The sequence below is a fragment of the Thrips palmi genome, unplaced genomic scaffold (genome assembly GCF_012932325.1).
Source record: "Thrips palmi isolate BJ-2018 unplaced genomic scaffold, TpBJ-2018v1 HiC_scaffold_17, whole genome shotgun sequence".
Classification (NCBI taxonomy): domain Eukaryota; kingdom Metazoa; phylum Arthropoda; class Insecta; order Thysanoptera; family Thripidae; genus Thrips; species Thrips palmi.
In genome coordinates, this window is record NW_023144626.1 from 299,495 (window position 1) to 325,167 (window position 25,673).

The 25,673-nt window shown below is 61.5% G+C and overlaps 4 protein-coding genes across 4 annotated transcripts; all 4 read left to right on the top strand.

Annotated features, from left to right (window-relative positions):
- Window positions 1-310: 310 nt before the first annotated feature.
- Window positions 311-8,366, top strand: LOC117643922 (mucin-5AC-like). The gene is made up of 5 exons (XM_034383108.1): window positions 311-385; window positions 4,045-4,156; window positions 5,878-6,056; window positions 6,297-7,207; window positions 7,928-8,366. Exons 1-5 carry the CDS (start codon window positions 371-373, stop codon window positions 8,364-8,366), a joined length of 1,656 nt encoding a protein of 551 aa, XP_034238999.1. The 5' UTR covers window positions 311-370.
- Window positions 8,367-10,780: 2,414 nt separating this feature from the next.
- Window positions 10,781-17,377, top strand: LOC117643524 (tubulin alpha-4 chain-like). The gene is made up of 9 exons (XM_034382451.1): window positions 10,781-10,932; window positions 11,103-11,427; window positions 11,738-11,910; window positions 12,237-12,365; window positions 12,543-12,713; window positions 13,302-13,658; window positions 14,257-14,502; window positions 15,797-16,035; window positions 17,250-17,377. The coding sequence occupies exons 1-8, from the start codon at window positions 10,930-10,932 to the stop codon at window positions 15,851-15,853; spliced, it is 1,461 nt and encodes a 486-aa protein (XP_034238342.1). The 5' UTR covers window positions 10,781-10,929; the 3' UTR covers window positions 15,854-16,035; window positions 17,250-17,377.
- LOC117643525 (glycine-rich cell wall structural protein 1.0-like) lies at window positions 17,299-19,243 on the top strand. The gene is made up of 3 exons (XM_034382452.1): window positions 17,299-17,486; window positions 17,934-18,853; window positions 19,098-19,243. The coding sequence occupies exons 2-3, from the start codon at window positions 17,962-17,964 to the stop codon at window positions 19,112-19,114; spliced, it is 909 nt and encodes a 302-aa protein (XP_034238343.1). The 5' UTR covers window positions 17,299-17,486; window positions 17,934-17,961; the 3' UTR covers window positions 19,115-19,243.
- A 3,390-nt stretch (window positions 19,244-22,633) lies between these two features.
- LOC117643923 lies at window positions 22,634-25,387 on the top strand. Its single transcript, XM_034383109.1, has 2 exons — window positions 22,634-22,637; window positions 23,970-25,387. Exons 1-2 carry the CDS (start codon window positions 22,634-22,636, stop codon window positions 25,385-25,387), a joined length of 1,422 nt encoding a protein of 473 aa, XP_034239000.1.
- The last annotated feature ends 286 nt before the right edge of the window (window positions 25,388-25,673 follow it).

The window sequence follows — 25,673 nt, forward strand, 5'->3', positions numbered from 1 at the left end:
GTGCAAGTGAGACAGAGCGACGAGCAGGGCCCAGGCCCATGGGATGGCCGGCCACTGCAGACTGATTCCGAGAGTCGTCGCTCTGTCTCTCTCGCACTCATGGGGCGTCCCTTATAGGTGCGAGAGAGACAGAGCGAGACTCTCGGAATCAGCCTGCTGCCCGCGGGCCAGCGACACCGGCGTGCATAGGTCCGTGTCCTGCCGTGCCTCCGGCGCCCCCGCAGCCCCACGGAGACGGCGGGGGGAGGGGGGGGGGAGCGGGGGGACGCAGCGCGGCGAAGGGGGGCGACGTATAAGTACGAACGGGACGCCAAAATGGCTGCAAAGTCCGCGCGGTGCCGCCCTGCGCCAACCTCAAGCCGCGACCACCATGCTGCCGACCAAGGTGGGTGTGCCTCGTGGTGAATTAGCCCGCGTGTGGTCGTGGCGACGGCAGTGTAGTGGTCGTGGCGACTACAGTGTAGTGGTTTCATGATTGCTGTGCGTGCGGAGTCGGGCGGGACAGTATGCAAGTGGCCATGCATATTAAGGTTGTTGCCCTAATTTGTGCGTGGTTCTTATTTTGATAACTTACACCTGCGTCGCCTGTGTTGCGTTACAGTCGACAATGTGACTTGGTCTCTTGAGGAGACACTATTGAAACTTGACCAAATGCAAGTATGTGTCCATTTTTCATCATTTCACCCAAAAAGGTAGAGCTAGCGTAAAGTGTTGCTCCTTAATTATTTTTGAGTGCCTGTGGGTGTGTGTGTGTGGGGGGGGGGGTCAAGTGACTAGTGAATGGATCCATGAGAATGGATCACTTGCATTGGGGCAATTGGTCAAGCATCGGTTGCGTCTGTCGTCTGTCTCGGACACCGCGGTGCCGTTGTTGTTGACCAGCGCAACAGCCCTACAGCGACGACACGCGGGGTGCCGTGCCGCCTTCCTCGCGTGCTAGCCCAGTGTTGCCAACTTTAGCAAAGCGAAAATTTCCCGTATATGCTCAGGTGTCGAAAGGGTTGACTACCTCAGCCTGAGGCAAAACATCGGCTCCTCCGAAGACATTTTGTTGCCTTGTATAGGAGGCAGGCTGGCTAGGGAGGCTGGCTGGTAGCCGAGCTGGTAGCGGTAGGCAGGCTGGCTTGTACGCAGGCTTTCGACAACTGTGCGCCGCTTGAGAGAGTTTTTTGCTCACTTAGTTTTTAACACTGAATTGGCCACCCTGATCGAAGGCGTGCGGCTTTGGGCCCTTTGAGCTAGCAGCCACCGAAGGGGCCCTACATGTTCCACATGGCCAGACACGCGCGCAATCAACAAGTTTTAATTGGCTGGCGCTGTAGTTTGTCAACCGGCAAAACCGCTCGGCGTTTTCGGTGCATACTACGGTCAACACGGACGGTCAAAGGCGGCCAAAGGCGCCAAAGGCCAAAGGGAACAGCTCTCGCAACAGCGCGCAAATCACACTCAGCGCGCCTACAGCCGGCTGCGTTTGAAATGGTGGCGACACTGCCAAATGCTACACACCGCTGGTGCAATGCCTTCGCATGCATTGGCACAGGGCATTTTCGGGACGCATCTCTCGGAAGGGGAGATATGACTATGGCATTGCATGAATGCACGTACCCATACCCCCATGAGATGTCCCAATGCATCGCAGACGTGACCATACGCCCCATGTCCATAGCGTTTGGATTCACTGCGTGGTATTCAGTGCTTACCTAACGGGCGGCTTATTTATCGAACAGACAATCAAAACTGTCGCATGCGGAGGTATCCTAGTCCCGATCCGGGTCGTCGTCGGTATATTCGAAGAAGTGCACCGCGACGGCGATGGAACCGACTCCAAGAGTCGTTTTCGTCGCTCCGTCTCTCTCGCACTCATGGAGCGTTCCGTGTAGGTGCGAGAGAGACAGAGCGACGAAAACGACTCTCGGAATCAGTCTGCGGGGAACTCGATCGCGACTCCTTTATGCAACGCGTTGCCTGCATTGGCGCGGAAGGGCAGCGCGTCTCGCAGTGTCGCGTCGCGAAGCCGGCCGACTGTTTCCGTGTTTTGGGCGCCGCCAGGCGCCGCGGACGTGCCGTGCCGACTTGCAGTGCGGCCATCGGCACCAGCAGACTGATTCCGAGCACCGCTCTCGTCGCTCTGTCTCTCTCGCACTCATGGGGCGTCCCGTGGGGGTGCGAGAGAGACAGAGCGACGAGAGCAATGCTCAGCTGACTGATTCCGAGAGTGGCTTTCGTCGCTCTGTCTCTCTCGCACTCATTGGGCACCCCGTGTAGGCGCGCAAGAGACAGAGCGACGAAAACGACTCTCGGAATCAGTCTGCAGCCTGACAGACTGCGGGACGCCGCCGCCAAGGCTGCCGGCCGGCCTGCAAGTCATGACTGGGGCACCGGGCCACACCGGCGGCGGCAGCGAGCTGCTTCCGAGACGGGGGCCTGTCTCTCTCGCACTCATGGGCCGTCCCGTGGGGGTGCGAGAGAGACAGAGCGACGCGGTCGGCCTGCTATGCAGCCCGCGGCAGCGCATCGCCCCGGCGACGCCGCCGTCCTGCAGGCTGCTTCGTGATGACTTCGTCTCTCTCTCTCTCTCTCTCTCTCTCTCTCTCTCTCTCTCTCTCTCTCTCTCTCTCTCGCACTCAATGGACGGGCCGTAGGGGCGCGAGAGAGACAGGGCGCGCGACGACGCCACTGTTCGTAACCGCACGGCGCGCGCTCGCACAGTAGGCCAGAAGACCAGTGGAGGCGGCGAAAACTCTAGACGCGTTTTGAGCTCCATCCAGAGTTGCTAAGAGGGACTCGATCCGAACGTGTGACCCCACCAATGGATTCCTCGTTCGGAGAGCAACCCATTGGTGGGGTCAACCGTTCGGTTCGAGCCCCATTTAGCGACTCTGGAGCTCAAAACGCGTCTAGGGTTTCGGCCGCCTCCACCGGTCTTCTGGCCCACTGTGGCTCGGCTGCCTGCGCAGCGATTCAGAAGCGTCGTTTGTCGCTCTGTCTCCCTCGCACGCCTACGGAGAGCCCCATGAGTGCGACAGAGACAGGGCGACGAAACGACGCTCGTCCGAACCGCTCGGCTGGAACACGCGCGCCGCCGAAGAGGAGGGCGAGGAAGTGATCGACACGCCCCGTCCCCCCGGTGTTCCGTGTCCTTGCCCCCCTCCCCCTCCCCAAGGGACGTGCTTCCCAAGAGTGAGCGACAGCAGTGCGGGTTGCACTCCTTCCCGTCTCGATTTCGCATACCGCCATCATCGCAGGACTCTGCGTCGGACGAAGGGAGACGGGGGAGGGGGGCGGGGAGGTCAGTGCCACGAGATGTCCCTCCACGTTTCAGTGCGTTCGGATGTTACGCAAAGTGACGCGACGCGACGGAAGGCGGCGCAGTGGCCACAGAGAGCGGCGGGGTCTCCGCGAAGCTCAAACAAAAACACGCTGCGGAACAACAACAACATCAGCTGAAATGGCACACAGTGGGCCAGAAGACTGGCGTCGGCGGCCGAAACTCCTGACGCGTTTTGATTTGAGCTCCAGAGTCGCTGAACAGGACTCGAACCGAACGTGTGACCCCACCAGTGGATTCCTTTCGTTCAGAGAGCAAACCATTGGTGGGGTCACACGTTCGGTTCGAGTCCCATTTAGCGACTCTGGAGCTCAAAACGCATCCGTGATTTTGACCGCCCCAACCGCTCTTCTGGCCCACTGTGCGGCAGTGACACTAGAAACGCAGCGCGCGGCTGTCAGTTGCAGTGGGCTGACGCAGTGCTGGGCTCAAAGGGGTCGCGGCTGGCAGAGCAGGGCTGCAAATATTCGTCAACTGGAAAATGCGACGAGGAGAAAAGACAATCCAAACAGGCACTGGCATTCCACGTGTGTCGCGCTGCGCTTGTGTTGCGTCGACCTACATTTTTTGCGACCTGTTGTCCCAGCAGGCTGATTCCGAGAGTCTTTTTCGTCGTTCTGTCTCTCTCGCTCCGATATGGGGCGCCCCATGAGTGCGAGAGAGACAGAGCGACGAATACGACGTCGAAAATGGTCCAACTGTGCCGTGTGTTCCAGCAGCGGCTGCAGCTGCCGGTGGCGGCGGTCGGGGTGCTGATGCTGCTCGTCGTGGCGACGCACGCCAGCCCACAGCGCTTCGAGGACATCGTCAACCAGATCCTGCCGCAAGGTAATGTGCACAAACTGTGAAACCAATTAACTTGTGTCACATGCGGAGGGGTGGATTTTGCTGTCTCCGCCGCCTTGGTAGTGCAGAATTTGCAGTCTTGCACATTTCAAGTAAGGACCATGTCCGTGCACCATGCCAGGAGGTAAGGGCTCGACGTGAGCTACTGCACTCCACACGTCAAGGAGTGGAGAGTTATAATTACTCCGTACACACTGTTATTCAACGAATGTGACATCACATTCACACGAATGTGACATCACATTCAAACGAATGTGACATCACATTCAAACGAATGTGACATCACATTCAAACGAATGTGACATCACATTCAAACGAATGTGACTTCACATTCAAACGAATGTGACTTCACATTCAAACGAATGTGACATCACATTCAAACGAATGTGACAAAATTCATATTCTAACGAATGTCACGTCACGTTCGTTGAATAACAGTGCAGGAAGTGAGAAGTTCTTCGCACTTCGTTCGACAGTGCAGGATTCACTCCGGCAAAAAGGTAGCTCAAACAGTGTTGTCACAATCAAACCATCTCCCGATGCCCCAGTGGTGTGTGTGAAGGAAGGTTCTACCTCAGCCCGCCACTGGGCAACTTCTCGACGGCAGAGTCGAAAGACATTGCCTCGTGGCCAGCTGCTGAGGTTGGAGGCCCTGTCAACACTGGTGCATCGTGAGAATTTTTGTGGCGACACTGACAAAAATGAATGTGCGGTGACTTGAAACGTGATATTTCTGCGCGGTCCATCGTGCCGCGTCGCGCCATGCCGGCCTGATAGCAGCCGTCCTGAGGCGCCGTGCCGCCTGGCTGCACGGGCTGGCCACCGCGCCACCACGCCCCCCGTCCACACCAAGTCGGCCACAATACTGAACAATGTGTCACGAGCGGGACGCAGCGGGGCGGGGGCGTGGGGCAGCCTAGAAACGAACAGCAATGGGAAAATGGAGTGAGATGTGTAACGTGGCCCCTGCTGCCCACCCCACCCCCTCAGCCAGCCGCGCGCGAGGATGAGAAATATGTATTCAAGCGTTTCAACGGGAAGGGGGGGCGGACGGGGAGGGTGTGGTGGCACACTGTGGTGCGTGCATGTCGGTGCCTTGCCGGGGTACAGGACCGCAATGCCCTGTCAGGTTGCAAGCTCTACCAGTGCAAGTGTGTGCGTGTGTACGTGTGTGTGCATGTACGTGTGTCTCGATGTGTGTGTACGTAGTGTGTGTTCATTTGCCGTATGGCACCGCTGCGCTGGAACGAGCACAGAGAAAACGTGTCAGGTGCTTCGATAATAAACATTGGGTAACAAGCGGGATCATTATTAGTCGTTTTACTAATGCCTCGAGGCAAATGTTAGAATATTGTGTGGCAAAAAATAATTGACGGAGCCAGCAAAAAGTGGGGGCAGACAGTCGAGCCGTCGTTTAAGTGTCCAAACTTATTCAATGTAAAGCATTGCACACGCTGCGCCATGGCGCCGCCGTGGGAGACTCCTTGATTTAGCCAAGCGAGCGCGGCAGCGCGCGGTTCATGGCAGCGTTTACGACGTGTGGGAACTGCACACTGATTCCGAGAGTCGTTTTCATCGCTCTGTCTCTCTCGCACTCATGGGGGGTGCGAGAGGGACAGAGCGGTGAAAACGACTCTCGGAATCAGTCTACTTCAGCGTGAAAAAACGGACGACATGAAGGAGGCCCCGTTTCGTGATTGCAGCCGGCGGCGCGGACAAGTCCGGCAACTACAACGTGTTCTTCATCCCGGCGTACCGCCTGGCGCCCAACAAGACGGCCGCCCTCACGGCCTCCACCACCACGCCGACGCCGCCGAGGCTGGACCCGCGGACGAGCGCGCGCCTGCTGACGGCCGCCCTGAGCGCCGCGGCGCGCCTCACGGCCTCGCCCACGCCGCCGCCGCCCAGCCACACCACGCCCGTGCCCACGCTGCCGTCGCACGCGTCCGCCGGCCACCTCGGCCAGCTGGTGCGCCGCGAGCAGCCCAACGACGGCGGCCTGCCCGCGCAGCACCACGACGCGCACATCCTGGTCACGCTGCAGAACTACGAGCAGCAGGCCAAGGCGGCGCAGCAGCCCGCGCAGCCGCCGCAGGGCGCCGTGGGCTACGGCAGCGCGCAGCACTTCAACAACTACCCGTCCGTCGACGGCCACGTGCCCGCGCACTACGGCCACCTGCCCTACTACGGCCACTTCCCCGTGCCCGTGGTGGCGAGCGCGGTGAGCGGGCCCGGCGCGGGGCTGCTGTACTCGGCGCTGCCGGGACCGCTGCCGCGGTTCAGCGCGGCGGCCAGCGCCCTGGACTTGGTGTCGTCCTCGCCGATCGCCGCCAGCCACGCCCTCGGCACCACCGGGCCGCTGTACGCGTCGCCGGGCAGGCCGGCCGGGACGCTCAACTCGCTCGGGTCTCTGGCCAGCGCCGCCGCGTCGGCAGAGGCGCCGTCCACCACCATCGAGGCCTCCACGACGACCATCGCGCCGCCGGAGCCAACCACCATGGCGCCCACCACCATGCCCGCCGCAGCCACCGCGCCAGAGGCCACCGAGGCCGCCACCAACCCCAAGGACGATGCCGAAGGGGCGCCGAGGACCACGCCGTTCAAGCAGACGTTCGAGTTCGGGCGGACCGAGTCGAGTCGCCGCCTCAACCTCACCGAGGAGGTGGAGGTGACCGGCAGCGTGGAGGGCAGCCAGGAAGCGACCACCCCGCCGCCGCCTACTGCGGCGACTCAGCAGACCTCACCCGCCACCGACGTGGTCACGGAGGTCAAGGACCTCAACTCGCCGCCCCCCACGGGGCAGGCGCCCGCCCCCGCAGCCAGGGACGACCCTCCTACGGGGCCGCAGTCGCCCTACCCGTTCCACCCGCCCGGCCTGCCCGGCGCCTACCCCTCGGGAGTGCCACTGGGCGGGGACTACCGCCCTCCGGAGTTCCGCTTCCGCCACGACCCTTACCGCCCCGACCCCTACCGCCCCGACCCTTATCGCCACGACCCTTACCGTCCTGATCCCTACCGCGACCCGAGGTTCCAGTACCAGCCGCAGCAGCCTCAGCAGCCCCAGCAGCCCCAGCAGCCCCAGCAAAAGCAGCAGCAGCCCTCCCCGACGGCGGCCCCGGCCGTCAACCGGAACCCCAACTTCCCCGGGAACTACGACCCCTTCTTCGGCGGCTACGTCCCGGGCTTTGCTCCGGGCTACCCGTTCGGCGTGCCTCCGCAGCACAGCAACGCGCAGCACCCTCAAGGGCCGCAAGGGCCTCAGGGGCCTCAGGGAGCGCCGTTCGGGGCGCGGCCGACGCTCACTGGCTTCGGGCCGCCGTACGGACCCTTCCCGGCGACCAACGGGGGAGGTAGCGCTGGCGGTAGCGGGGGTGGTAGCGGTGGCGGCAGTGGGGGTGGCAGCCAGGAGGTCAACGACGACGCCGACGAACGCCCTGCGAGGCTGCAGGCCGGTGGCGGCCAGGCCGCCGGCTCGGCCGAGGACCTCGGTGGACGGCCACCCTTCCAACCGCCGCTCCAGCAACAGCAGCGGCAGCAGTTCCCTGGCTTCGCCGGGCCGCTGTCGCCGCTGCAGCAGCTGCCGTACTCCGGCGGGGCGTTCCAGTCCACGGGCCCCGACGCCGGCTTCCCCGCGCCCAATTCGTTCTACCGCCCGGGCGTGGCGGCCGCGGGCCAGGGCGCCAGCGGCGTCGGCGGCGTCGGTAGCCAGTTCCAGGACGACTTCCTGAGTCGCCAGCGACTGCTGTACCCGAGTCCGGGTTCGGGACCCTCCGGCGGCGCCCAGCAGCAGCTCAGGTCGCCGCTGTTCACCTCGCAGCTCGGCCTGGACGCGGGCCGCGGCGGCAGCGGCAGCCCATTCAGCCCGCAGCGGCCGTTCTCCTTCAACAACCCCCTGTTCTTCCCCTCGGGGGGCGACGCCGACGTGGAGCCCCGCCAGAGCGAGCTGAAGCACTACACCGCGCCGGACGAGAAGCTGGTCTCCACCAACCTGGACGTGCAGCACGCCGACAGCCTCAGCGACCTGCTGAGCTCGGTGGCGTCGCTGGGGACCGTGCCCGCGCCGCACACCCTGGAGAGGCGGCAGGACTCGGGCACGGCCACCGCGGGCGCCGCCGCCAGTGTCGGCGCTAGCAGTGCCGGCGCCACCAAGCCCGTCAAGCGCGCCGGCTTCTACAGCGCGGCCAACAGATGAGGGGGAGCGCCCCGTTGCATTGGACTGATTGCAGACGACGCGTCGCGAGGCACCAAAACGGCCTCGAAAGCGGGCGCGCCTCCGCTACGCTGCAGTCTAGACGCCACTCGCAGCAAAAAGAGGCACTTTTTGGTGTTGCGCGGCGTGGGAACGCGCGAGCGGGGCGGCCGGCCCGAGAAAAACGATGTTGCCCTTTCGAAAGCCCTTGGAGGCTAATTTGCATCTCGACTTGACCGCGAATGTAAGATTCAGTAGTCGCTGACGCGGCAAGAACGTTGTTGAGACTCATTTCCCCTGACAGGGTGACTGTCATCATGCCATTGGATTCGTTCATTCGGAAACGCAATTGTGGAGAGGGAGGTGCGGTGTACATACGCCTGTACAGTTTGTAAAATAAAGATTATACACTGTTGCGGCTCGCCTTACTATGCCCTTCGCCCACTTCCCATGGCTGCCCATGGCGCGGGGGAGGCAACGCCGGCAACGCTCAAACGAACCCGATGGCCCCGGCGACGTTGCCGACGACGTCCCCCTTGCACCCGCTCATCAGCCGCATGCGAGGGGCGTGATGCGACGACGCGTGCCGCCGCTTGCTGGCTCAACAGCTGTCTCTCTCGCACTCATGGGGCGTCCAGTAGGAGTGCGAGAGAGACAGAGCGACGAAGGGCTGTTCGGAATCGGCCTGCGGAGGAAAGGTCAGTGCGGTACCCCGGCGCAGTGCCGCATTTCTTTCATCATGTCGTGGCGTGCCGTGGCGTGCCGTGCGGCGCCGTGGCCCACAGTGGGCCAGAAACCGGCGCAGGCGGCCAAAATTCTCGACGCGTTTTGAGCTCCAGAGTCGCTGAATGAGACTCGAATCGAACGTGTGACCCCACCAATGGATTGCTCTCCGAACGAGGAATCCATTGGTGGGGTCACACGTTCGATTCGAGTCTCATTTAGCGACTCTGGAGCTCAAAACGCGTCGAGAGTTTTGGCCGCCTCCCCGGTCTTCTGGCCCACTGTGTGCCGTGCCGTGCTGCGCCGTGGCGTGCCGCCCCCAGGGCGGGGGATCCGCTTGAAGGCGCGCGGGCCGCTCCGTCCAGGACGTCCAGGACGCCGAGGACAAGGATTACGGCGGCAGGATGCAATGTCAGCACAGCAAGCTGTCAGTCTGCGTGGCGGACGCGAGTCCGTAAATAATAAAAACGACAAAACATTGCAGTGCCACCTGCGAAAAAAGGGAAAAGGAAACCACAAAAAAATAATAATTTGGATTAGGGGACAGACAGGGGCATTGTGGTGGAGGGCTTGGCTTCGCAGTGGCTTCGCAGCGGAAGGGCTTCTGGCTTTAATATCCCGCCGCTGGGTCGCAGCAGTAAAGACCGGAACGGACAAGCTTGCCGGGGTTAATTCCCTGTCTGGGGAGCCCCACTCAATTTGCAGACGCGCGCGGGATTACATCGTTAGTCATTATTCAGCGATAAAGCAATATCGTCCGGATCGAGGTCCTGATTAAGCATTTGCGAGATTAACATAGCCCAGAGTAGAGCTGAAGGAGGACCCCCTCGGATGCGTCTTTATTTCGTTTTCATTCCTCTCCCTTTTTGCCCCCATACGCGGTGATCCGGCTGCCATCGGAGTAGGAAGTTGTGCCTATCTCCACGGCGCTCTGCAGTGTGCCAGACGACCGGCGCCGGCGGCTAAAACTCTAGACGCGTTTGGAGCTCCAGAAGCGCTAAACAGGACTCAAAGTGAGCGTGTGACCCCACCAATGGATTCCTCGTTCGGAGAGCAATCCATTGGTGGGGTCACACGTTCGGTTTGCGTCCCATTTAGGTAGCGACTCTGGAGCTCAAAACGCGTCCGGGATTTTGCCCGTTGCCACCGGTCTTCTGACCCACTGTGAGACTGCGACGAAAGCGCTGTACGAAATCAGCCTGCTGGCCATGGCCATGCCCTGCCCGGCCTTGCCTGCCGCGCCTGGTCCATTACTTGCGACGGTCCTCTTTGCGTTCCAACTTTGTCACCGACCCAGTAAACCACGAGCGCGCTGCTGCTGCGACCTTGACACTGACCTTGGAAGGTAAAAATTCAGTTCACTCTGTGCTTCCCCCTTCCCCCACCACCCCCAACACGCCATCACACAAACAGACTTTAGGGCCCCTTGATTTGGGCGGCAAATCCCAGGCCGACCCCATCCTCTTTGGGCAACTAGCTTAGTGCAATGGGTTAACCGCTGCAAGCACGCTCGCGGACTAATGTGAAGCTGTGGGTGGGGAGGGGGAGGGGGTGGGCGAAGGGGCGCTCTGGGACTCGGGGAGCCAACTATCATCAACAGCAACAACAACAGAGGAACAACAACATCAAGAGCCCGGCCGCGGCCGGGTCGGGCCGGCCCGGTTACAATGAGACTGTGCCGGGCCGAGGTTCCATAGCAACCCCGACAGCCCCCACAGTCCACCAAACCCTTTCGGCCAGACATGCAAAATTTTCAGTAACTAAAGGAAAAAGAAATATTTAGACAAAAACCAACCAAAAAAATTGTAAACTTTTAAAAAGAAGCAACAGAAAACATCGCAAAATGGTAAGAGAGAAGACGGGACCGGAATTCGGCGTGGGAGTCGGAGCCCAGGGGCCCTGCCCTGCCGTGGCCCTGCAGTGGCCCTGCCTGCCCGCGCCGCGTCCCGCCCCGTGACTCAGTGACTCGAATACCAGGGATGTTTCGACGAAACTTTCTCATTTCTGCCCCGGCAGAGGGAGTGCCTTTCCATCCACGTTGGCCAGGCGGGCGTCCAGATGGGCAACGCGTGCTGGGAGCTGTACTGCCTGGAGCACGGCATCGCGCCGTCGGGGACGCGGTCCGAGTCTGCCCCTGACTCGTCCACGACCTCGGCCACGGCGTCGCTGCTGGCCGCGCCCTGCACCTCGCCCTTCGGGTCGTCCCTGGCGCCCTACGGCTCGCCCGCGCCCTTCATGTCGCCCTCCGAGTCCTCGGGCAGGGACACCTTCTTCTGCGAGACCAGCGCCGGCAAGCACGTCCCCCGGGCCATCATGGTGGACCTGGAGCCCACCGTGGTCGGTGAGTCCAGCCGCGCGCGCGCCTCAGTGATAAAACCGTGTGTTTTTTCGTGTTTTTTCGCTAAAATTGACAAAAAAAAATCGTTTTGCTCAATTCACTTGTCACCACACAGAACAGCGTATGTTCTATTCATTTCCAATGAACATACACTGTTGTGTACACTGGCCATCCAATTTGAACGAGTCTGACAAATTTTGTACATGCGTGCAATTCGTACAAAGTTGCTCGAAAAATTTCGAACGCACTAAATTGTACGAGTCCACGCTCAAAATTGTACAAGTACTTCACCTCTGTTTATATTTGTTTGCAGACGAAGTACGGATCGGCGCGTACCGCGGCCTGTTCCACCCCGAGCAGCTCATCACGGGCAAGGAGGACGCCGCCAACAACTACGCCCGCGGCCGCTACACGGTCGGCAAGGACATGATCGAGGACGTGGTGGACCGCGTCCGCAGGCTGGCTGACCAGTGCCACAGTCTGCAGGTTCGAGCCCCGGCGGCGGCGACGCACAGTGGGCCAGAAGGCCGGTGGAGGCGGCCAAAACTCTAGACGTGTTTTGAGCTCCAGAGTCGCTAAATGGGACTCGAATCGAACGTTTGACCCCACCAATGGATTGCTCTCCGAACGAGGAATCCATTGGTGGGGTCACACGCGCGGCTCGAGTCCCGTTTAGCGACTCTTGAGCTAAAAACGCGTCTAGAGTTTTGGCCGCCTCCACCGGTCTGCTGGCCCACTGTGCAACGCCTTGTTTTCCCTTTCCTACAAACGTGCACGTTGTTATGTATTTTTTGGGGGGGTGACGTCCGCAGGGCTTCCTGCTGTTCAACTCCTTCGGCGGCGGCACGGGCTCCGGCTTCACGACGCTGCTGCTGGAGCGCCTCAGCAAGGAGTTCCCCAAGAAGAGCAAGCTGCAGTTCGTCATCTACCCCGCGCCACAAGTGCGGCCCTTTTTGCCGTCACACTGATTCCGAGAGTCGCTTTCGTCGCTCTGTCTCGCTCGCACGTACGGGGCGTACTTATGGGTGCGAGAGAGACAAAGCGTCGAAAACGACTCTCGGAATCAGCCTGCAGTACGAAAGGGAGGCCGCGGCTAGACCTGAGCGTCGTCGCCGCAGGTGTCCACGGCCGTGGTGGAGCCGTACAACGCCATCCTGACCACGCACAACACCATCACCGAGTCGGACTGCTGCTTCATGATGGACAACGAGGCCATCTACGACCTGTGCAGGAAGAAGCTGGGCATCGAGCGGCCCGTCTACACCAACCTCAACCGCCTCATCAGCCAGGTGCGGTTCCGGCCGTCCAAGGCACAGTAGGCCAGAAGACCGGCGAAGGCGGTCAAAATTCTAGAAGCGTTTTGAGCTCCAGAGTCGCTAAATGTGACTCGAACGGAACGTGTGACCCCACCGCGGACCCCACCAATGGATTGCTTCCGATTGAGGAATCCATTAGTGGGGTCACACGTTCGGTTCGAGTCCTGCTTTGCGACTCTACAGCTCAAAAGGCGTCTCGAATTTTTGCCACCGCCACCACCGGTCTTTCGGCCCACACTGAGCGGGTCTCCGTTCAAGGGTGGATCCAGAGACGGGTTCCAGGGGGAACGCCCTCATCGCCACCTGGATCCGTGCCTGCCGCCCGACCCAAATGAGTCGGCCTGAGGAAGGGGCAGAGTGGCATGTATTGTCCACTTACATGGACAAAGTGTCGCTCTTTGCCTACCTCTCAGGCGGCTATCTAGGAGACAAAAGGGGAGAGAGGGGGCAATTGTCCTCCCCCCCTCGTACCTGGATCCGCGCCTGCCGCGGCCGTCCGGCACGCCGGCGCACGATGGGTGGCCTACCGCCAGGCGCTAGACGTTCCTTCTCTGCCCACAGGTCGTCTCCTCCATCACGGCCTCGCTGCGCTTCGACGGCGCCCTCAACGTGGACCTGTCGGAGTTCCAGACCAACCTGGTGCCGTACCCGCGCATCCACTTCCCGCTCACCACGTACGCGCCCGTGGTGTCGGCCGACCGCGCCTTCCACCAGAGCATGACGGTGGCCGACATCACGTCGGAGTGCTTCGAGGCCTCCAGCCAGATGGTCAAGTGCGACCCCAAGAACGGCAAGTACATGGCCTGCTGCATGCTGTACCGCGGCGACGTGGTGCCCAAGGACGTCAACGACGCCATCACCGACATGAAGACCAAGAAGGGCGTGCGCTTCGTGGACTGGTGCCCCACCGGGTTTAAGGTACTTGCTCTGCTTCCTGCTGCAGGCCGCGTCGTCGTCGTCGTCATCCCGCACCGCTCGCCAGCATGCTGATTCCGAGCAGTGCTTTCGTCGCTCTGTCTCTCTCGCACTCACGGGCCGCCCCATAGAGGTGCGAGAGAGACAGAGCGACGAAGCACTGTTCGGAATCAGCCCGCAGGTGCTGCTGCGACTTTTGCCATGTTTATGAATGAGACACGCGCGCGCTTGTGAATGAAGGCTTGCTCGGCCACCAGAGCGAGGCTTTCGTCGCTCTGTCTCTCTCGCACTCGCGTCGCACCTCGCCCAGGTGCGAGAGAGACAGAGCGAATGTGTGGAATCAGCCCGTTCCGCTATGCCAGCGCACGCGAGGCGCGTTGGGAAAAAGAGGAACAGTCGTTGCAATTCATCATTTCTCGACGCGACATCGCTAATTGTCGGGGGAAACAACGGATTGACTCTTTGATTAAGGTTGGATTGGATTCACACGCGCAGCGCGTTGCTCCTAATTGTTGCGCGGCAAGAATGCGCGTCGCTTCACGCGGCGCGGCTTCCAAAAAACTGTCTGAACTGCAACAGCAACATTCCTCGCTGTCGCCAGGTCGGCCTCAACTACCAGCCGCCCCAGGTGGTGCCGGGCGGCGACCTGGCCCCCGTGCCGCGCTCCGTCGCCATGCTGTCCAGCAACACGGCCATCAAGGAGGCCTGGGAGAAGCTCAACCGCAAGTTTGACCTCATGTTCAGCAAGCGCGCCTTCGTGCACCACTACGCGTCCGCCGGCATGGAGGAGGGCGAGTTCATCGAGGCCCGCGAGGACCTGGCCGCCCTGGAGAAGGACTACGACGAGGTAAGCGACGCCTGGCCGTCCTGGAGAGGTCTACGACGAGGCCGGCGATCTGGCCGTCCCGGGGAAGGGCGAGTTCATGGTGGCTCGCGAGGACTTGGCCATCCTGGAGAAGCACTATGACGAGGTAAGCAACGTGGCTGTCCTGGAGAAGGGCGTGTTCGTGGAGGCTCGCGAGAACTTGGTCATCCTGGAGAAAGACTACGACGAGGGAGGCGATCTGGCCGTCCTGGAGAAGGGCGTGTTCGTGGAGGCTCGCGAGAACTTGGTCATCCTGGAGAAAGACTACGACGAGGGAGGCGATCTGGCCGTCCTGGAGAAGGGCGTGTTCGTGGAGGCTCGCGAGAACTTGGTCATCCTGGAGAAAGACTACGACGAGGGAGGCGATCTGGCCGTCCTGGAGAAGGGCGTGTTCGTGGAGGCTCGCGAGAACTTGGTCATCCTGGAGAAAGACTACGACGAGGTAGGCGATCTGGCCGTCCTGGAGAAGGACTCCGACGAGGTAGTCGATCTGGTTGTCCTGGGGAAGGGCGAGTTCATGGAGGCTCGTGAGAACTTGGCCATCCTGGTAAAGGGCTATGACGAGGTAAGCGACCTGGCCGTCCTGGAGCAGGGTGAGTTCATAGAGGTCCGCGCTGACCTGGCCGTCTTGAAGAAGGACTACGACGAGGTAAGCGACCTCCAGGCCTGCATGCAGCCTGCGGGGAAGGGCAGCCTCAGCGTGGGCCGTACTGCGGTTACAGGCGAAGTACGCCGCATTGGTTAACCCGCGCTTCAAACTCGATTTGGCGGCCGAAACGCGTCATCACGTGAACAGCGCCGCGCCACGCATGGCAACCGCCACAGCGGGAAGATTCCGATACGGTGCTTCGACGCGCTGTCTCTCTCTCGCACTCGCGGGGGGAGGAGCGACGAAGCGCCGTTTGGGAAGCAGCCTCCTGGAGCCAGACAAACAGTCTGACGAACAGTCATAGGCCGCGGCTAGAAAATGGGTCTGCGCTCCGAGCCTGACGGCGAGCCTCCAGGATGGCATTACAAGGCAGCAGTGGAGTGACTCCGGCAGCGGACTGAATCCGAGAGTCGTTTTCGTCGCTCTGTCTCTCTCGCACTCGTGGGGCCTCCCCTCTAGGTGCGAGAGAAACAGAGCGACGAAAACGACTCTCGGAATCAGTCTGCAGGGCAGGCCGACCAATTTCTAGGCAGACGTGTGCGCCGGCTTTATGGCCATAATGGAGCAGCGCTACGCGTTGCGCGCTCCGCCAAGAAACTGACAAAATGTTATTTTGTTTTTCCGCAGGTCGGCATGGACACCACCACGGGCGCGCTCGACACGGACGCGGAGGACGACATCTGAGGAGAAGCACTTTTCGGCACGCCGAGGCCGCGCGGCCGCCACGGACGAAGCGACGCGGCGCTCCCCGATTTTAATGAAAAAGCGGAACGGAACCCCGAAGAGGACAAAAAAAGGAAACGAAAAGAGAAGCGATACGTGCTAACTTTTAAAAGGAAACGTCACAGCGGAAATAAAATTTCAAAGTAAGGAGTTTGAGTCGGTATGTTGTGTGTGTGGTGGTGGTGGTGGTGGTGGTGGTGGTGGTGGTGGTGGTGGTGGTGGTGGTGGGGTGGTGGTGGTGGTGGTGGTGTGGTGGTGGTGGTGTGGTGGTGTGTGTGTGTGTGTGTGTGGGGGGGGGTGGTCCTGTTTGGGTATGTGCGCGCGCGACTCTGAATGGGGCGGTTTGTGAGTCTGGGCTTTGACGGCCGGGAGGGGCGCGGGCAGCTCTCCCGCCAGCCAAGTGTGCTGCTTGTCCGTGAGGGGGAAGCGGGCCAGCAAAGCCTTTCATCGGATTCCGTCAATGAAGCTCACCACGGCCTCCATGGAGGCCTCCAACGCTTGGAGGGCGCGTGGCGCCAAGGGCCCGCACAGTGGGCCAAAAGACCGGTGGAGGCGGCCAAAATTCTAGACGCGTTTTGCGCCCCAGAGTCGCTAAATGGGTTTCGATCCGAACGTGTGACCCCACCAACGGACTCCTCGTTGGGAGAGCAATCCATTGGTGGGGTCATATGTTCGGTTCGAGTCCTATTTAGCGACTCTGGAGCTCACATCACGTCTTGAGTTTTGGCCGCCTCTACCGGTCTTCTGGCCCACTGTGGTGGCCCGGCTGGCCAAGGAGTGGCGCGCCATGGCGGGGCGGAGTCCCTCGGCCGTCCCGTCCAGCAGTCACCGCCACGACCCGACATAACGGAGAAGAAGAGGAGGTTCAATTGCCGATGGTGGTGCGTGGCGACAGCCGGACGATTCGGCTCCGCTTCTGCCGCCGTCTCTCTCGCACTCGTGGGGCGCTCCGCAGGGGTGCGCGAGAGAGACGGAGCACAGTGGGCCAGAAGACCGGTGGAGGCAGTCAAAACTCTAGACGCGATTTGAGCTCCAGAGTCACTTAACAGGACTCAAACCGAACGTGTGACCCCATCAATGGATTGCTCTCCGAACGAGGAATCCATTGATGGGGTCACACGTTCGGTTAGAGTCCCATTTAGCGACTCTGGAGCTCAAAACGCGTCTAAGAGTTTTGGCCGCCTCCACCGGTCTTCTGGTCCACTGTGAGGAGCGACAAAAGCGGAGCGGCATCGGCCTGCTGGCGGCCGTGCTCGCTGTGATCGATCCAGGCGCCGGCGGGCGGCGCGGAGGCGTGCGGCGCGCGGCGCGCGGTGCCTCGCGCCAGCCACGAATTTAAACAAAATTGTACGCGAAGGTCGGGCCGGCGCGTGTACGGAAAAGCCATCACGGGCACGGCGGCCACATAAATCCGCGGAGAGGTTGGGGAGACTGGAAGCACTACGCGGGCGTCGGCGGCAACGCCGGCATCGGGCATATAGCGAGCACGCCGACGGCCGCGTCCTCTCAGTCGGCGAGGACGCTCCAGCGACGCTCCAGCCCGGAGAGATAAGAACTTGAGAGCAGCGCCGAGCGCCGCCCCGTCAGTGCGGAGGTGAGTACGCCGACGACGACCGCCGCAGAGTGGGCCAGAAGACCGGTGGAGGCGGCGGAAACCCCGGACGCGTTTTGAGCTCCAGAGTCACTAAATGGGACTCGAACCGAACGTGTGACCCCACCAATGAATTCCTCGTTCAAAGAGCAATTCATTGGTGGGGTCACACATTCGGTTCGAGTCCCATTTAACGACTCTGGAGATCAAAATGCATCCTGGGTTTTCACCGCCGCCACCGGCCTTCTGGTCCACTGTGGGCTGATCCTGTAGGAGGCAAAAGTACAATTGACCCCATCCTCTAGATAGCCACCTGAAAGGTAGGCAAAGCGCCACACTTTTCCCATGTTAGAGGACAAAAAGTGCTACTTTGCTCCTCCCTCGAGACGACTCTGGATCCAGCGATGGGCCGAACAGCACGGCAAGTAAACACGCGCGTCTTGATTGCAGCTATTCCGGATCAGTCTTGAACCTTGCGATGGAGGCCCTGCCGCTGCTGGTGTTGTTGTTGGTGTCACTGGCGTCGCTCGCCGGAGCCGCCGAGGACGAGAAGAAGACCAACGACTTCAAGAACCTGCTCGGCGACCACCCGGAGCTCGGCGTGCACCCCGAAGGCACGCCCCGGAAGGTGCGGCAGTCCTACGCCAACGGCTACGGATACAACGGCAACGGCTGGGGCGGCAGTGGCGGAGGCTGGGGTGGTAGCAGTAGCGGCTGGGGCGGTAGTGGCTGGGGCGGTAGTGGCTGGGGCGGCAGTGGCTGGGGTGGTAGCGGTAGTGGCTGGGGGAACCGTGGGGGCTGGGGTAGTGGGCCCAGCTCTGGAGGATGGGGTAACTCAGGGCGCGGAGGCTGGGGTGGCCCTGGTGGCTGGGGTAACTCAGGTGGCTGGGGTAACTCAGGTGGTGGGTGGGGTAACTCAGGTAACAGGTGGGGTGGCTCGAGTGGCTGGGGTAACGGTGGGAGCTGGAACCGCGGCTGGGGTAACAGCAACGGGTGGGGTAGCGGCGGCGGTTGGGGAGGCGGCATGTACACGGGTAATGGTTGGGGCGGCCGCTACCAGTATGGCAACGGTGGCTATGGCGGCTATGGTGGCTATGGCGGCTATGGCGGCTACGGTGGTCGCGGCTACGGCGGCGGCTACGGCGGCGGCTACGGCGGCGGCTACGGCGGCGGCTACGGCGGTTTCGGCGGATTTGGCGGCTACGGAGGCTTTGGCGGTATGGGTGGCCCACCCAGCACCATCCGCCCCGACGGCTTCGGCTACATAATGATCGACGGGCCGGGGGTGTCCGGCTACCAGGCCACCTACCCGGGTGGCCAGGCCCGCGTCGTGCAGTACGGCGCGTCGAGATACGCACCGAGCTTCGGAGGTGAGACAAACAACGGCGTGATTGAAAAGCGGGTTCGTTCACATATAACGTGGCTTCTTCTGTCTCTCTTGCGCTCACGAGCAATCCATAAGAAACAACAAGGACAGAGCGCTGGGAAAACGTGACGTCATAAGTGAACGACCCTTGTGAATGCTCGGGCAATTAAATTGTTTTTCATTGATGTTTTTGTTTGAAGTGTCCATTGACGCGATGCGCATTTTGATCCTGTCCGACTTTGTCGCAGATCGCTACTTCAAATGACACGCTTCCCCTCGACACGCCTCGACACACTGTGAAGGAGGAAGCCCGGAAAGTCCGCCGCCAACTCGCGCTGTGAAAAAGAACAAGTTCTCAATAAAAAGCGAATTATGAGCTGTTTTCTTTACGTTCCGACTCCGTTTATTCAGTCGTCAGTCCCACTTCCTCCCCACCATGCCACTGCCGTCTTCTGGCCGGGTAGAGAACGTTTTGCCGCTTTGCAGTGCTTTGATTCCAGCCGCCTGAGAGGCAGGCCACCCACTGGCCGCGGGCGCCAGACGAGTTGCCTAACCCGCCGGCGGCGCTGGGCCCTGCCGAGTGGACCCGAAGAATCCTCTCGTCGCTCTGTCTCTCCCTCGGCCCGGCGGCACGCGGCACGCCCCATGAGTGCGACAGAGACAGAGCGACTAAACGATCAGCCTCCTGGGACAGTCCCGACCTTGCCCGGCCTGTCGCGAACGAACAGGGTGCGGCACTGCCATCTTGCAGTGCTGGAGGGCCACTACAAAGCTGGCCGCCAGTTCCCACGCTCTGCCCCCCCCCCTTCCCCCCGACCGGCGCACCCACCAGCCGCGCCAATTCTGCAGCGCCGCGCCCACGCAGTGGTACCAACGCACACCCACTATTCATACCTTCGGAGTCGGAAAGTCCTCCTCGGCGCCATTCGTGCCCACAGTGTAACACACTCGCACTCGCCTCTAATTACGGCGGAGCAGACTGACTCCGAGAGTCGCTTTCGTCGCTCTGTCTGTCTCGCACCGAACGCCCCATGAGTGAGCGAGAGAGACGGAGCGACGAAAACGACTCTCGGAATCAGTCTGCTGCCAACCCTCACCGAATCGGCTTTGCCACAATGCTGCCAACGGGACAGACCCGGAATAACGTACTTTGCCACTGTTGTCACCCTAATGAACCTGTGCGCCCATACGCCCCCCCCCACACCCACACCCACACACACCCACACATACTACATACATACACACACACACACACACACACACACACACACACAAATAACCACACAACCCTCCCTTGTGCTGCCCGGGAGCAACTCGGCGTGGCTGGCATGGCACCCTGCGCGACAATAAGAGTGAGTGCGTGCGACGCGCGGGGTGACCGATAATTTGAAATCGACAAATCATCCGCGCAGGCTGCGGTGGGTACCGCACCGCTGCGCTGTCCAATACCTCGCCGTTCCTGGCACCAGCGCAAAAAAATAAATAAAATAAACAATAATAAATGACAATGAAGAAGGAATAAGTAAAGATGTTCAAGGGAACCCGTCTCTCGCCTCCACAACTCCACAGACAATAATTTTATGGGAGGGGCGTCAGCCGCAGTCCCTTTGTCGAGTCCCTGCGGCCGATGTGGCGACGCGCAACAAGAAGCGCAGCCAGGGGGGGGAGTTCCTCCACTGCCTGAAAGGTAGGCAAAAAGTCGCACTTTGCCCCTGTGGGTCAGGCAGCTCTCTCTCTCTCTCTCTCTCTCTCTCTCTCTCTCTCTCTCTCTCTCTCTCTCTCTCTCTCCCGTCTCTCTCTCTCTCTCTCCCGTCTCTGTATCCGCCCTTGAGCGCAGTTATCATTTTCGCGCGGTGCGCACGCGGTGTCAGATTGAAATTGATCGCCGAAACGTTTTACCGCTGACGGCCTCCCAAACACCAAACAAACAACAGCAACAAATATTCCCTTTTGCCTTTGCACGCGGCGAAGGCGATGTGTCGACGCGTCTATTGTTCCCACTACTTTTCCCCGAATGTTTCTCTTTTGGCTCCCAAATAACATCGATACGTCCTCGCCCCGGGCTGGCGCGGCACAGTGGAGTGGGCCAGAAGACCAGTGGAGGCCGCAGCCAAAACTCTAGACGCGCTTCGAGCTCCAGAGTCGCTAAATAGGACTAGAACCGAACGTGTGACCCCACCAATGGATTGCTCTCCGAACGAGGAGTCCATTGGTGGGGTCACACGTTCGATTCGAGTCCAGCTTTGCGACTCTGGAGCTCAAAACGCGTCTAGAGTTTAGGCCGCCTCCGCCGGTCTTCTGGCCCACTGTGCGCCGCGGGGAAACGGCCGGGCCCCCAGCAGACACATTGCGAATAGTGCTGTCGTCTCTGTCGCACTCATGGGGCGCCTGGTTGAAGTGCGAGAGAGACAGAGCGACCACTTGCGCCACGCCGTGCCGCGTGCGGCGTGCGCGGGCATGACTGATACATGGTATGCCTTTTCGGGGTTCTCTCGCGTTTTTTGTCGGTCGCGTTATGAGTGTTGCCTCAGCCATCGCAATGTCAATAGGAATGGATTACCGCGCCGCCACCGGATCCAGTCACTGGAAAAAGGGGGAGGGGGGAGGGAAGGGGGAGGTGGCGTGAAAACAAGCGGCACCCACACCGTGTCTACGCTCAATTGACCGGTTTGATTCCCTTTCCTTTGCCTTCGCCCCCTTCCCCTCCCCTGTCCCTCCCCTCCCGCCCCTTTCCCCGCGGTTCGTCCCGCGCGGCGCCCTGCCGGGCCCTGCGCACCACTGACACACTGCCGTGGCACTTGTTGTGCAACTGCGGGGACAGTTAGTGTCCAGCGCGGACTCCCTGCGAGACAAATCGCCTTCCGGTTCGATTTCGGTTGAAGAACTGCTGGCGGGGCGGGGCGGGGCGGGGCGGGGCGGGGCGGGGCGGGCGCGGGGGCTGGGGCTAGGTGCGGTGTCTGGGGCGGGGCGGTGTCCGGGGTCCGACGGCCACCAGGATCAGGGGAGAAACCCAAAGGCTATAAACGCCAGCGCCCAGCCCACTAGCCAGTAGTGCTACAGTGTTACCCAGCACGTACAAAGGGGTGCCGACGGTCACGTCGCGAGCGTGTGTTTTTTTTTGCGAGTGTGCGTGTGTGTGTGACGTCCGTGTGTGTGTGTAAGTGTGACGTTCATGTGTGTATGTGTGACGTTCGGACCTGTGTGTGTGTGAGTGTGTGTGAGCGAGGTGCGCCCGCGGACAGGTGCGGCTGTCGTTGGCGTGCCTGCAAGTGAAGTGAGCAAAGTGCAGTGCGACGCCTCGGCGTGTGACAAGGACCGACGAGGACATGACGCGCGCTGCAGTGCGGTGGTGCCGGAAGTAGCCGAGATGGACTTCCAGTGGCGCAGCGAGCTGCAGAAATGAAGGCCCGCCGCGTCCTGCCTGTAAGGAGCGCCACCACGACATAAGTGGGGTGAAAATTATCACAGTGCGCCAGTGTGTCGGAAGGGCTGCCAACCTCAGCCTTGCGTGCCAGGCAACTTCTCGATAGCGAAGCGCGAAGCTGATATACTGCTGAGTACGCGGGCTGAGGTTGGCAAACCTTTCAGCACTGGTGCACCGTGGGAATTTTTGGCCGACGTACTTCTCAGTTCTTTCCATGCACAGTACACAATTCAATTTCCGGCGTGCCTTATGCTGGTTGCATGGGGCATGCCGTCCCGACCCATCCCCCCCCCCCCCCAAAAAAAAAAAAAATATCCCAACAATTAGCTAAAACAAATTCCTATGCCTGTCGTTACGCCAATGGGTGAGATGAAAAAGGGGGCCGAACGGATTGCACCAATTCGTAGCCTTTCGGACCCCAGTGTTGCGGCGAGGTTGCAAAATGGCAATTTTTATGCCCGGTCCGGAAGGAGCGCCTTGCATCCGTTTGCGTAAGACCGAGATCGATACGACGACTTGATTACCAAGCCTTTTTTTAAATCCCCACTGCCGCGTTGGAGTCCGACGAAAGTGCGCGGGCTGGCGTTGCACTGAACCGCACTCTAGGGCCGCCGGCGGACTGATTCCGAGTGAGAGATCCCTCTCTCTCGCACGCATGGGCCGTCCCGTGCGCGTGTGAGAGGGACAGGCCGACGAGAGAACAGCACGGAGCCACTCTTGTTTTTCTTCCTGCCCCTGAAGCAGCTGGAGGAAGGCGGTGCGGTGGTGATGCGACCGGGTCAGAGACTCAAGGCAGCCGAATTAAAATTCAAACAAGTGCCTCCCCCTCCCTTTCCAATTAAATGCAAGCGCTCGGCACAAGACACGGCGGTTGCGCCGCGTCGCGTCACAGTGTCGTCACGCCGCGTCACAGCGTCACGCCGCGTCACAGTGTCGTCACGCCGCGTCACAGCGTCACGCCGCGTCACAGTGTCGTCTCGCCGCGTCACAGTGTCGTCACGCCGCGTCACAGCGTCACGCCGCGTCACAGCGTCACGCCGCGTCACAGCGTCACGCCGCGTCACAGCGTCACGCCGCGTCACAGCGTCACGCCGCGTCACAGCGTCACGCCGCGTCACAGCGTCACGCCGCGTCACAGCGTCACGCCGCGTCACAGCGTCACGCCGCGTCACAGCGTCACGCCGCGTCACAGCGTCACGCCGCGTCACAGCGTCACGCCGCGTCACAGCGTCACGCCGCGTCACAGCGTCACGCCGCGTCACAGCCGCCGTCACGCAGTGCGGCACATGTCAGCGGCCGAGAGTCGTTTCCGTCGCTCTGTATCTCTCGCACTCGTGGGGCGTCCCGTACGGGTGCGAGAGAGACAGCGCGACAAAAACGAATCTCGGAATCAGTCTGCTGGCGGCGGGCTGTACTTTGCCACTGCACTCTCTTTGTCGTCCAGGTGCTGGCCGCGGCCCTGCCCTTCCTCGTGGCGGTGCGCGCCGACCCCGAGCAGCGAGCGCAGCGACCCGGCCAGAGGGCCGCCGCGGCCGCCAGCCAGCCGGCGCCCTGGGACAGCAGCCTGCAAGGCAGCCTGCAAGGCAGCCTGGTGCCGAAAGGTGCTCACTTTAATTTGAGAGTGAACGGCCAACGCAATTAAGTTCGCGCCTTGAAGCCTTTCCTCTGAATTGGGCTCCGCTTTTCCGCTTTGCAGGTCGACAAGATGACGACGACGTCGTGCGCATCCCTGCCCCCAAGCCGTCGCCGGCCGCCGCCTCGGACGCGGCGGCGTCTGCCTCCCACAGCGCCTTCGTGCACTCGCCCTTGTTCGGGGCCTCGCCGTCGTGGACCGGCGTGGCGCCGGGCTTCGCGCCGGGCTCCGGCACGGGGCCCAAGTCGTACTCCTACATGGTGCAGGTGCAGCCGCACCCGCGCAGCAAAAGCTACCGCCAGCACCAGTCCACGCGCGTCACCCTGGACTCCAAGAAGCACGCCGTCGACCACCACTCGCACAACGCGGCGCACGGCGCGCACAGCCTGTTCGACGAGCGGCCGCCCTTCACGGGCCACACGTTCCAGTCCTTTCCCTTCGGGCCCTTCAACGCCCCCGCGTCCTTCACGCACGGCAACCCCCTGAAGGGCTTCAAGCCGTCGGCCGGCGCCGACCTGGGTGGCCTGTTCGCGGAGCGGCCCATCGCCAGCATCACCGTGCACGGCGCGCAGCGCACGCCGCCGCGGCTGCAGCGCCCCAAGGCCGCCAAGGCCGCCGCCAAGAAGAGGCCCGTCGAGATCGGCACGCTCGGCGACCCGCACCGGCCCAACCTGGGCATCGTCGGCGTGCCCGGCCAGGACTACGACGAGCCGCCGCCGCCCCGCGTCCGCGAGTACGACCCGTACACGGGCCGCTTCAAGGTGGTGGCCACGGAGGACGGGCACGACTCCAGGGAGGCGTACCGCCGACCCGGCGCGTCGTCCGAGGAGGACTCGCAGATGGCCGACGTGCCGCTGGAGAGCTACGAGGTGTACGAGCGGCCCGTGGAGACCCCCAGCGCGGTGGCACCCGCGCCGATGCGCGGCAGCGCGTGCCGCCAGAAGCAGAGGGACATCCTGGCCGGGCTGCTGGCGCCGCTGCTGGACTCGATGCGGCCCGCCTCCAAGTGCCAGGCCAGCCAGGCCGCCAAGTCGGAGCGGTTCGCCACGCTGCACCGGCCGCGCGCGCCGCCGCGCCGCAAGCAGGTCAAGCAGCGCATGAAGCAGCACAAGCAGCGCGAGCCGTACTTCGAGTTCCGGAACCCCGTTCACTCGTACATCAGCGGCACCCCGGAGCACCGCGGCCGCGGCCTCCAGGACGACGACGACGAGCCCCCCGTGCTGGGCCACGCCGTGCACCACGACGCCGTGGAGCACGACGACGACGCCGAGTACCTGGCCATGGGGGACGCCGAGCGCGCGGCGCTGGACGACGCGGAGGAGCAGCGGCTTCTCGGCGGCCACGGCGACGAGAACGTGTTCGCGCCCTACTCCGTGTACCGCACCGTCACGGAGCCCGACAAGAAGTTCAAGCCGTCCGTGCGGTACCCCTTCGAGGAGGAGCGCGCCAACCTCAAGGACCTCGTGGAGCAGCTGGGCTGAGGAAGCCTCAACCGAGCCACCGTCGGTTTACTGTGCCCACGACGCGCCACGACAGCTCACGGGATGAAAGGGAGCTGTGCGACGAGAATTAATTTTCTTGTGGGTTTTGCGGATCTCTGTGTTCAATCATGTGATTTTCTCATCAATGTTCCTTGAAAAGACTGAGCAGTGATGGTCAACAGACACTGAAGCTGTCACAGTGTCCTATTAATGTTAGTACTCTCAAAACCTTTAAAACTATTTTGAGTCTAGAAGATTCTAATTATAATTACAAAGTATTTTGAGC